Source organism: Lasiodiplodia theobromae (assembly GCF_012971845.1).
Source record: "Lasiodiplodia theobromae strain AM2As chromosome Unknown scaffold_31, whole genome shotgun sequence".
Taxonomy (NCBI): Eukaryota; Fungi; Ascomycota; class Dothideomycetes; order Botryosphaeriales; family Botryosphaeriaceae; genus Lasiodiplodia; species Lasiodiplodia theobromae.
The window spans coordinates 341,225-352,410 of NW_023336510.1; the positions used below are offsets into that span (position 1 = coordinate 341,225).

General features: G+C 56.9%; 5 protein-coding genes across 5 annotated transcripts; 2 read left to right on the forward strand and 3 right to left on the reverse strand.

The window, feature by feature from the left end:
- Positions 1-1,835: 1,835 nt before the first annotated feature.
- LTHEOB_9372 (Transport protein sec23) lies at positions 1,836-4,410 on the forward strand (the record flags this gene model as incomplete). The annotated part of the gene is made up of 6 exons (XM_035518953.1): positions 1,836-1,928; positions 1,978-1,996; positions 2,046-2,157; positions 2,209-2,983; positions 3,037-4,331; positions 4,386-4,410. The coding sequence occupies 6 exons, from the start codon at positions 1,836-1,838 to the stop codon at positions 4,408-4,410; spliced, it is 2,319 nt and encodes a 772-aa protein (XP_035368977.1).
- A 958-nt stretch (positions 4,411-5,368) lies between these two features.
- LTHEOB_9373 (50s ribosomal protein l17) lies at positions 5,369-6,111 on the reverse strand (the record flags this gene model as incomplete). The annotated part of the gene is made up of 2 exons (XM_035518954.1): positions 5,369-5,782; positions 5,896-6,111. The coding sequence occupies 2 exons, from the start codon at positions 6,109-6,111 to the stop codon at positions 5,369-5,371; spliced, it is 630 nt and encodes a 209-aa protein (XP_035368978.1).
- Positions 6,112-6,701: 590 nt separating this feature from the next.
- On the forward strand, positions 6,702-7,180 carry LTHEOB_9374 (uncharacterized protein; the record flags this gene model as incomplete). Its single annotated transcript, XM_035518955.1, has 2 exons — positions 6,702-6,722; positions 6,854-7,180. The coding sequence occupies 2 exons, from the start codon at positions 6,702-6,704 to the stop codon at positions 7,178-7,180; spliced, it is 348 nt and encodes a 115-aa protein (XP_035368979.1).
- A 339-nt stretch (positions 7,181-7,519) lies between these two features.
- On the reverse strand, positions 7,520-8,711 carry LTHEOB_9375 (SWR1-complex protein 4; the record flags this gene model as incomplete). The annotated part of the gene is made up of 3 exons (XM_035518956.1): positions 7,520-8,098; positions 8,202-8,408; positions 8,631-8,711. 3 exons carry the CDS (start codon positions 8,709-8,711, stop codon positions 7,520-7,522), a joined length of 867 nt encoding a protein of 288 aa, XP_035368980.1.
- Positions 8,712-9,522: 811 nt separating this feature from the next.
- LTHEOB_9376 (uncharacterized protein) lies at positions 9,523-11,014 on the reverse strand (the record flags this gene model as incomplete). Its single annotated transcript, XM_035518957.1, has 2 exons — positions 9,523-10,240; positions 10,296-11,014. The coding sequence occupies 2 exons, from the start codon at positions 11,012-11,014 to the stop codon at positions 9,523-9,525; spliced, it is 1,437 nt and encodes a 478-aa protein (XP_035368981.1).
- Positions 11,015-11,186: the final 172 nt, after the last annotated feature.

Genomic DNA, 11,186 nt, shown 5'->3' on the forward strand with positions numbered 1-11,186 from the left:
TAAAAGTCTTGCATCCTCACGACAATAGGCATTTTCGACAATAGGCATTGCCTGTTTCAAATGTTTCTTCACGGGCAGCTTCATTCAGCTGCTATGATCTGAAACGCTTGGGGGGCCGACAGGGGTTGGCTAAGCCGAAAGTGGTTGTCTGAACGAAGGTGAGGGCATTCGCTAGCACTGTAGGCAGTCAGTTTCTGGGGCGCGGCGAGAAAGTGCAGAACGTACAATAGCAATTCTGAAACAGATGAAACATCAGGCAGAAGAGCATGTGAAAGTTCCGCCGAGGAGCATCAGAAATTTGGGCCAGGACAGTAGGATGTTGGGGTACGGAGAACAGCTGAAGTGAGGTGCGTGAGCAAGCTCGATGGAGTCGCGCCAGCACGACATCCGAGATGGACAAAACAAGACCAGCAATTCGCATAAGGCCTCTGAAAATCATTGAATTGCTCTGCGAGCACTTCATCCTCCGGTCTCTTGCAATTTGGGAGGCGAGAAGGTTGTTTGGTGGAGAAAATTTGCAGGCGGGAGTTTGAAAGCCATACGTCGCGCTGGGGACGAACACCACGAACAGGGTCTCAACCTAGTGCAGTACATATAGTCTCCAAACTGCAATTGAATCTTGTAAATGTTAAGAACTGTCAGATTCAGACTTATGGCGCTATAGGTACGTCTGCAGGTGCCAGCCGTGTCGCTACCAAGGTTCACGACACTTCAAGACGACACCTAGACTCCATGCGAGACGAGTGGACTTTGGCTGTAAAAGGATGCTTTGTCGATAAGAACTAAACAATTAAATGATTGCATCCCGCCGGCCGCGACGAGTGTCGGTCAAGATGCAGCTTCGTTTCGCGGCCTTTCCGCCTGTGATGCTCCAAGTCAGGCAGTCATGATGAACTGTGGAAACCGTTCAGACGGAAGAGTTCGTTCAGCAATAGCTACATGCAAAACTATACATAGTCTGAACTGCACTACAATGACCGCACTCCCGGTTGCTGGCCGTTTATGCGACTTTGAAGGTACCTGGTGAAACACCCTACACCAACTCACCAAGGCTCGCAAGGAGATACAAGGTAAGCTAGCCCTCCAAAGGCGAGGTAGCACAGCAGATGAATTCTGGACATGGACATGTAGGCCTAGGCGCAGAAGAGCCTCATGCAGCGCCCGATTGAATATGCCCTGATGATGCCTATGGACACGGTAGGGTGCCCGCTTTCGTGCAGTGCATTCACAATTACGTCCACAACGGGCGCCTGTCTTGATAGTACCAGCCTAGTCTATGGGAGCCGAGCCACTCTTCATCGAAGCCGAGCCTCCTAGTAAGGCAGGTGATTGAGCGCCAGCGCGATGCGCGATATGTAACCTCTGCTGATTCCTAACATCTCCTGCAAGTCGAAACGACCTATCGAAGTCAGGCGCCCAGCCATGGGTAGTCGGTCTCCGCACGGCGCGAAAACAGCATCCATACTGAAGGGAGGAGCTGTCGACAGTAATGTGATTTGTTGCCGGCGGTAGTTGATGAGGAAAAAGGATTTGCGCGGCGCGGCAGCGTTTTTGTAGTAGCCCCCGGTCGCGGAGCCACGGCTGCCCTCTGCGCCGATTGGCCGGCTAGGCCGCTTCGGGATCACCGCCTACAACCTCAATGTGGCCGCTTCCACCCATTGACATCTGTCCACCCAGCCTGCCCTTGCAGTCGCACCTTTAAAAAGCGACGGCCCACTCTCCCAGAGCTCCGCCGCCGCGCGCCCGAGCATCGTCACCCCCGCCCTGCACTCAGCCGCTGCGCCTTCGACGCGACCGCCGCCGACACACCCCGCCAACCCTGTCCAGCTGCCACCATGGACTACGAGGCGCTAAAGGAGCAATGGAGCGACATCGAGGACCAGGATGGCGTTAGGCTCAGCTGGAACACCTTCCCCAGCTCGCGCATGGTGCGTTGCCTCCACATTCCCGCACTCCGCTCTACTGACACTGTCACAGGAAGCTTCGCGGCTCGTTGGTAAGTTGGCAGATGCTCGCTGCCCGAATCCATTGCTGAACCCCCACAGTGCCAATCGGAGCTCTCTACACGCCGCTGAAGGAGAAGCCCGACACTCCGCTGCTCCAATATGAGCCCGTCTCCTGCAAGGCTCCATGCCGTGCCGTCCTGAACCCGTTCTGGTACGTACTCGCCTGCCGCAATCCTGCGCCCGCCCGCTGACGCCGCCACAGCCAGGTCGACATGCGCGCCAGGATATGGATATGCCCCTTCTGTCTTCAGCGCAATGCCCTTCCTCCTCACTATAAGGACATCTCCGACCAGGCCATCCCGCCCGAGCTCCACCCCCAGAACACTACCATTGAGTACCGTCTTGCTCGCCCCGCCCCGTCGCCGCCCATCTTCGTTTTCGTTGTCGATACCTGCCAGGAGGAGGACAGCCTGAAGGCATTGAAGGACTCGATTATCATGAGCTTGAGCCTGCTGCCGCCGTGGGCTCTTGTTGGTCTGATTACCTACGGTACCACCACTCAGGTCCACGAGCTTGGCTACACGGAGTGCGCCAAGTCGTACGTCTTCCGTGGCAGCAAGGACTATGCCGCAAAGCAGGTCCAGGAGATGCTTGGCCTAATGGCCCCGGGTCTCCGGCCGGGAATGCAGCCCCAGCCTGGTCGCGCTCCCCCGCCAATGGGCCCTGCCGCTCGTTTCCTGCTCCCGGTCCAGCAGTGCGAGTTCCAGTTGACCAATGCCCTCGAGCAGCTCCAGAAGGACCCTTGGCCGGTTGCGAATGACAAGCGTGCGCTGCGCTGCACTGGTGTCGCTCTAAGTGTTGCTACTGGCCTTCTGGAGACTTCCTTCCAGAACTCCGGTGGCAGAATCATGCTCTTCACCGGCGGTGCTTGCACTGAGGGCCCTGGCATGGTCGTCGGCCCTGAGCTGAGGGAGCCCATCCGTTCCCACCACGACATTGACCGCGACAACATCAAGTACTACAAGAAGGCGCTGAAGGTAAGATTGGAGACCGATTTTGCGCCAAGTATCAACGACTGATTTTTATGTAGTTCTACGATGCACTCGCCAAGAGGACCGCCCACAACGGCCACATCATCGATATCTTCGCCGGCTGCCTGGATCAAGTTGGTCTGCTCGAAATGAAGGGATTGTCGAACTCCACTGGTGGCCACATGATTTTGACCGACAGCTTTACTTCCTCGATGTTCAAGCAGTCGTTCGCGCGCGTGTTCGACAAGGACGGCGATGACAACCTTCTTATGGGTTTCAATGCCTCGCTCGAGGTGCTCACCACCAAGGAGCTCAAGGTCACCGGTCTGATTGGTCACGCTGTGTCCTTGAACAAGAAGTCTGCATCCGTGGGCGAGACTGAGTGCGGCATTGGCAACACGTGCTCGTGGAAGATGTGCGGTATCGACCCGGGCTCGAGTTACGGCATTTACTTCGAGATTGCCAGCCAGGGTGGTCCTAGTCAGATGCAGCAGGGCCCGCAGAAGGGTATGATGCAGTTCTTGACTTACTACCAGCACTCGTCTGGTCAGTACCACCTCAGAGTTACCACGGTTGCTCGCAACTTGAGCGGACCTTCTGGCGACCCTGCCATTGCCCAGTCTTTCGACCAGGAAGCCGCCGCTGTCCTCATGTCCAGAATAGCCGTCTTCAAGGCTGAGGTTGATGACGGACCGGATGTCCTCCGCTGGGTTGACCGCATGCTCATCAGGCTCTGCTCCCGCTTTGCTGAATACCGCAAGGACGACCCCTCTTCATTCAGACTTGAGAAGAACTTCACCTTATACCCCCAGTTCATGTTCCACCTTCGCCGCAGTCAGTTCTTGCAAGTCTTCAACAACTCTCCTGATGAAACCGCTTTCTACCGCCACGTCCTGAACCATGAGGACGTCAGCAACTCTCTCATTATGATTCAGCCTACGCTCGACTCATACGGTTTCGACCACGAGGGCGGCCAGCCCGTGCTCCTCGATTCTGCATCCATCCAGCCCGAGACAATCCTGCTTCTCGATACCTTCTTCCACATTCTCATCTTCCACGGAGAGACCATGGCTGAGTGGAGAAAGGCCGGTTACCAAGAACAAGAGGGCTACGAGAACTTCCGTGCTCTTCTTGAGGCACCCAAGGAGGATGCCAAGGAGCTTATTCAAGACCGCTTCCCGCTGCCTCGTTTCATTGTCTGCGACGCTGGTGGTTCTCAAGCCCGTTTCCTGCTGTCTAAGCTCAACCCTAGCACTACCCACACCACCGGTTCGTACGGTGGCGTTGCGCAGACGGCGCAGACCATTTTTACGGACGATGTCTCGTTGCAAACGTTCATGGATCACTTGATGAAGTAAGTCATCTTTAGTCGTTCTATCTTTTCGACAAATACTAACATTTTCTCCAGGCTGGCTGTCTCTGGTACCGGTTAAATATAATCGAGGTGATAAGAATGAAAAGGCGTCACCTTTTATGGAATGACGACCTGGAAGGAGAAGTCAAGGCGTAGTTGGATGATGCAAGATTCCCCAAGGAGATGGAAGAGTGTACCTGGGAGGGCTTTCAGATCGTGCTTGTCTAGGCTAGAGGAGTCTCGAGAGACGGATCAAAGCAATGATGTGAAAGGGTGTGACGAGGTCGTAACAATTACTCATGTGTCATTAGCGAAAAGAGTTTCTTAATTTCTTGATAGTTCTTGCCGAAGCCTTGTGCCGCTTGGCTATGAGGATGGTCCGCGTAGTCAAATGCAGACTCAGAGAAAGAGGAATTAAAGTGTCCATATGAAAGTATGTCGACCATGGATGGACGAAGAGAGTATGGATGAGCCAACATCGGAGATCTTGTTGGTACCTCATAAACTTGGCTTCGAGAGGTTAAAGATCAGCTGCCATGTCTACGTTCGCCAATAGCCGCTGAAGAGCACACATTTATGAAACCGTACGTCGAGATGATAGTTGATGGTACATGTCCTGGATATTGGTGGCTCTACTTAGCTGTAATCTCACGTGGCGACTATACAAATAAGCTTCTGATATCAATAAAGCTCCCAAAAGCTGTCTGCCAACTATCCATTGGGTTGCTCTGAATGGAATTTTGGCCTCGTGTCCAGCAGCCTCTCAAGGTCCTATGAGAAGAAAGAAACTGCGGTGTGCAGCATCTACGTGCCTCATAGATGTTCGCATACAATAACAATCGTCAGCAAAGGGCATTGCTCGCACCCTGTCACTGGATGCCAAACGCGGCAATGTCTTCCAAGATCGCGATTGAACTGTTGTTAATACATGTACACATATCCGCCGCTCTTCCATAAGCCCTCTAATCGGCCAAATACCTTCGTATTCCTTTTTCCACAAAATCTTCCCCCGGCTAGGAAACAATATCCTCCTCAGTTTACCACTTGTACGGCGATCCCTTCTTGCCCTTGGTGGGGTTCAACGGGTCAAGGTAGACCTTCTTCTGGTGGACTTCCTTCACCTCCTTGCCTTCAGCCGTCAACCTCGCAAACTTCTCGACCATCTTCTCCATCTGATCCTTGCCCTTGTCGCCACGGAACTGCATGACCTTCTTCAGGTTGGCGCGGGTAATGGGGGTCTCGGGCAGGTTCTCGGAGCGCTGGCGGGCCAGGACCTTGGCCATCATGGCGAAGCGGATATCCTTGGGCGAGTCGACGAGCTCGAGGATGGCCGAGGCGGCTTGGTCTTCCTTGAGCGGCTCGATGCGCAGCACGCGCGTGTAGCCGCCGGGCCGATCGGCGTAGCGCTCGCGCAGGGGGCCGAACAGCTTCGGGATGAGCTCGACGGGGCGCTGTGGGAACAGTCATAAGGATCATCAGCTATTGCGCCGCCAATCTCGGACCGGCACCCGTGCCGTGGGAACCCGATTTCACCACATATGAGTCCTGACGGTGTTCAACGTACGTAGAAGACTTCTGTTGCTTTTCTCCTGCTATTTTCCGTGTTCTTTTTGCCCAAGGTGATGAGCTTGTCTGCAATCCTCTGTGCTTCCTTTGCCTTGTGCCATGTCGTCTGGATGCTCTCATGCTCGAATAGCGAGGTCACCAGGTTGCGCAGCAGGGCTTGCCTGTGCGAGCTCTTACGAGACAGGTGCCTATATTTCGCGGCGCCGCCAGCCATTGTGACGGTATGAGGGTCGCGCGGTGTGCGGGAGGGTCGAGAAGGCGGGCGCGCCGCGGAGGTGGTTCAACGAAAGGTTTCGTGTCAGGGCGCGCTCTGAGGGATACGTTCCGGACCGGTATGTGGGCTGAGGTGACTGTGGCAGCAAGCTGCAGCCCGGTGCACGGGCGCAATTGGACAGGCGGCGGCGGGGAAAGCGCAATGGCTGATGGGACGGAGGTGATCTGCTTTCCCAGCGGACAGGCGGTGGTGGTGCAGTCGGAGAAATTCACGCCAAGACGGCGACGACGCTCGTGCTTCCCGCTGATAATCTCTCTATCGCCGCCGCCGTGCTCGGAGCTCCCAATCAATCTATAGCCTCAACTTTTACTCGTCCCCATTCCGCTGCCTATTTGGTGTACGACTTCTACCTACGCTTGCTCACTCGAGAGCTCGACAAAAACCACTCGCTTCTCTTCGCGCGCAGACTCGCGACCAACCAGCACGCAACCTACGCCGCAGCAACTCGTCTCATCCCTGCGACGCGAACCAGAGCTCCTAGCTCCCCGTTAAACACCAAACGAAATCAGCCTTCGAAACGACCGCTCATCATGGGCTTCATAGCCGGCTTCGTACGTTCTCCCTTTTTTCCCCCTTCCCCCTTCATCTCCGTACCAGCCCCCTCTCCCGGTCTCCCCACCAAACGCCCCCCCACCACGAGACACACCTCCCTCCGCGCTCCAGCTAATTAACTCCTCCACAGATCGGCGGCGTCACCCTCACCTCGTCCGCGCTCTATCTCTCGACCCTCATCCACCAGCGCAACCGCCTGCAGCAGTCCCTCTCCGTCCGCCAGTCGGCGCACCTGCTCAAGCAGATCTACGACCCGGACCGCATCTACACGCCGCCGTCGATGCGCGAGCACACCGCCGGCATAGAGGATCTGGCCAAGGACAGGTGGAATCGGGAGGTCGAGCGGGCGGTGCGGCGCGTGCAAGAGACGGACTGGCGCGAGGTGGGGCGCGAGGTCGAGGAGGCGGCGCTGGGGGCGTGGGAGAGGATTAGGAAGAGTGGTGGTGGAGAGAAATAAGAGAGATGAGAAAAAGCTGACTGGATGTTGTGTGAGAGGAGTCCGCTCGAGAGCCGCGCTTGAGTGCTGAGGGGCAGACTAAGAGGAGAAAGGGGGAAGAGCGAGGCTGGTTGATGTCGATGATACCCTTGTTCTTCGCTGGAGTGCATGCTTTCCTGGAGGGGTTTGATGCTATTTGTAAAGACGATTGAGTAAATGAGGTTATGTCCCTTTTTCTGCCTATAGACTTTGCACATACTGGAATCTATATTAATGTTCTATATTACCCCGGTCATTCAGTCTTGAACGCTTCTCATAAGCCCCGTTAAACCACACTGCACAGCTACTGACTATTACTACCTAAAGGATCCCCGGAATCGCCGCTTTCCTGTTTCCCACCTTGTCCGCTCCAAACTTCTTAATATACCACCTCTTGCCCTGCACCGCCCGCGGCAGCATGGTCGAGATCTCATTCAGCACAAAGCTCCTCGCCGGAGTGCAGCCCCAACCGCCGACCATCCAGAACCCGCACCACTCGACCCACTCGCACAAGTAGTGCGCGTACAGCACCCACCTGAACAGGCCGTTCTTGGGCAGCATGTACACCTTGTCGACGCCCTCAGCAGGCTTGCCCGTCTTCTCAGCCTCGCGCTGCTGGCGGCGCGCGGCGGCGCGGCGGATCTCGCGCAGGTCGTCGTCGTGGTACATGTTGGCGAGCAGGCCCCAGCCCCAGACGACCAGGCCGACCTCGGCGAAGTACAGGCGGCCGGCCCAGTCGTGCGGCGTGCGCGGGCCGTGGCCGGCCAGCCAGCCGCCCAGCGACACGGCGTTGAAGAGCTGCCAGCAGGTGGCGCAGGCCCAGACGAAGGGGTGGATGGGCGACATGCTCGGGTTGAGGAAGAGCGGGGCGAGGACCGCGCGGTAGGCGTAGTGGATTGTCTTCCATTCATGAATGAGTGAGTAAACAGTGTTTCTAGCTGGTGGAAAAGAGACGAGAGGAGGCGAAGGGGGGAGAGGGGAGGGAGGAGAAAGATCGACGCACAAACATCCCTGCCATGGTCCAGTTGCCCCAGGGCAGCGGCTCGGTCAGGTTGAGCTCCTTAGGTAGGGTGTACATGATGTATAGCAGCGTGGCGGCGCCGGGTATCTCCATCGTGAACCATGCCCACTTGCCCGGCAGGTTCCAGCGCGAGTCCGTCGACGTCTTGCCCTGCGGGTACCAATCGATGAACCATTGAACCGCGGCGAACTGAGTAGTATCACGTCAGCTAGTGTACTTTGCCTTTTCGAAGACGCGTCACATTTTTGAAGAGAGGGGGACAGCGCAAGCTGAGACGGACGGAGGCACGTCGGCTGGTGCGTAGCACGCAGTCGGGAATGAAGAACTCGCCGTTTCCGCGGAATTCCGGCGAGGACGCGCAGCGCAGAGGAACGAATAGATGTATGAGAGTGCGGGTTTTGCAGTACTGACCAGCGGAAATAGCTGCCAAACTGAGCTGATGAGCTCCCAATTCTCGCGCGAAGGCGGGAGCCAATTCTGAACAATTGCCATGGCTCGTTGCTCAGAAATCGATTGTGTGAGGAGAGTAGAAGCGGTGGGCGGGAAATTTTGTAAAAGGACTGAGCTCTACTAGCTACGCGTTAAGCTCCAGAGAAGCTTTATGTCGTCACCACACGCGCGATCCCCCGGTCGGTTGGCTGACCAGCCCACCGCTCCCTGCCGACAGCTCCCGAATTGGCCCTGGTTCGCAAGACGGTCCCGCGCACAGAGCTAGGGACCCTATCGTGCCATGTGGCTTGCCAGCGACCGACGTTTCCAGCTGGTAGAAATCCCTTGATAATGCACATTGACATTCCAGCAGACATGTTATTACTATTACGTATGTTGCACGCTTGTCCTACCTCCCTCCATGCCCCAGGTATAGTCCGGACCCTGATTGAACTCCCATGAACTCAACACCCGCCCCCTCATTCCGGTATCTATGCCGCACTGAGATTATGCATCTCGTCCGTCTGATGCTGAAAGCCACAAAGCGAAAACAGAGTGTGGTATATAATGCGGTAAAAAAACACGAACAAAACACAACCGAAACCCATCAAGCCAATCTCCTGCAATTTTCCGTCTGCATGTCTGCAGCGGAAGGTATCATGTGCTTTTCAACCCCATCTCCTGTCTCCGAGGTATCCAAAAGAAAAAGGCGTTAGATGCATCAAATGCTGAGCCCTGATCATGCGGTCATGTCTGTTGGTGCCGACCCGTTCCGTCACCTCCGCTTCTCGAGCCTTAAAACAAAAAAAATAAAAAAACGCCCTCCACTTGCGCATAGGAAATTGGGTAGTACACCCGGGTATACATGCTCCACTTACATCAGCCCACCGAGAACGACTTTGCCGACGCCTGCAACCTCCTGTTTCACGCCGGAGCGGCTTGCGTCTTCGAACTCGCGGACCACTCCGGCAACGATGATCTTTCGTACACGTGCATCCGCCTTCGCGAACAGCTCCCCCACACCGGGCCCACACGTCTCTGGGCCGTTCACCAAGCTCATGATCTTCGTGTAGCAGTCGATCAGGACGTCGCACAGCGTCGAGAAAGTCTCGAAGAAGTCGGGCTCGAAGGGCAGGTGCGGCGTCATGAGGTGCGTGTACTCCTCGCCGGGGAGCAGGTGGTCGTTGTGCTCGCCGCTGGGAAGCATGGGCGCCGAATTGACGTCGCTGACCTCCATCAGCCCGATTTCCGTGGCGGAGCTCTGCCGCCTGCCCTTCGCTGCTCCGGACGCCGCGTGCGTCGCCCTCTTGAACATGCCCGCCACACGGCCGCGACCCAAGCTGCTCGACACATTTCCGTCAGGCGGATGGATCGATTGATACGTCTCGAACTCGATGAGCAGCGCATTGAGTGCCTTGAGGTAGTCGGAAGCGCTGTTGGAATTGAGATCCAGGATTGTGGGGAGCGAGAAACCGAGGAGCAGGTAGTTGGTGGCTCGCTTAGAAAGGGTCTTCTGCGAAAAGTAAGGGAGCTTGTTGAGGTCGGTTTTGTTGAACAGTAGCGTGTTGAACCAGTAAACCCTGCCGTCGTGCCTGGTACAGCTGTCAGTGTCTGTTGCGCCGTGGTAGAAGTGCCGCCAAGACTCACGCTTTCCGGAGGTAGTCCAAGGTCGATATGCGCTTCGACGACATGTCGTGGATGTGCTGGAAGATAGCGTGTGGATTGTGTCCGCCGGTAGCGGATGGAACAGGAGGGATGTTGGCGGGAGCGCCCAGGGCGTTGCTGTTCTGGCCAAAGGCCAAGTTCGAATGCGCGGTGCCCGACGGGCGCGAGGCCCACATGCCGTGCGAGGCACCGACGGTGTTGGCCATTCCGGGTGTTTTGGGCTCGTTGGCTACTGCAGCTGCACTGGCGTCGTAGGATTTCTGGCGACCGCGCGTGAAAGTGGCGAGGAGCTTGTTCGACGAGGCATTGGCAGCAAAGGTGGGCTTCTCGGGAGAGAGGGTGGCCTGGGCCAGGGACGACGACGGCAGCGGCTGCTCCTTGGCGGAATTGGACGACGAGGAGCGCAGGGAGGCAGAGCGGCGCAAGCTGGAGCCGAAGTCTGCGACGGACGAGGCGAAGCTGTGCCGCGAGGAATGCTTCCCGCGATGCGTCGGCGAGCTGTTCGAAACGACGTCTGACTCGTCAATAGGCGGGACGGGCGTCACGGATCTGGTGGGCTGGGGCGTGCTGCTGCGGGGAGGCAGGTCGGCGCCGTCCTTGTTGCGCGATCTGTCGCGGCGGAAGAGCGAGGGCTTGCGCGGCAGGAACGAGTGCGAAGTTGCACCCGAGGTGGAGGTGGGCGCGGTGGAGGAGGAGACCATGATTCCCAGGCCCAGGGGCCGGTCAGGGACGGGAGAGGCTGTGGTGAGGAGCGCCTAAGCCCAATCGTGAGGCGCCGACAGTCGCGCTGCGAGCCGCGAATCGTTGTCCGTCACTGGAAGCGCGGCGTCCAGGGCAGGCAGGCGGAGTCAGAGTCGCAGTGGGACATGTCTG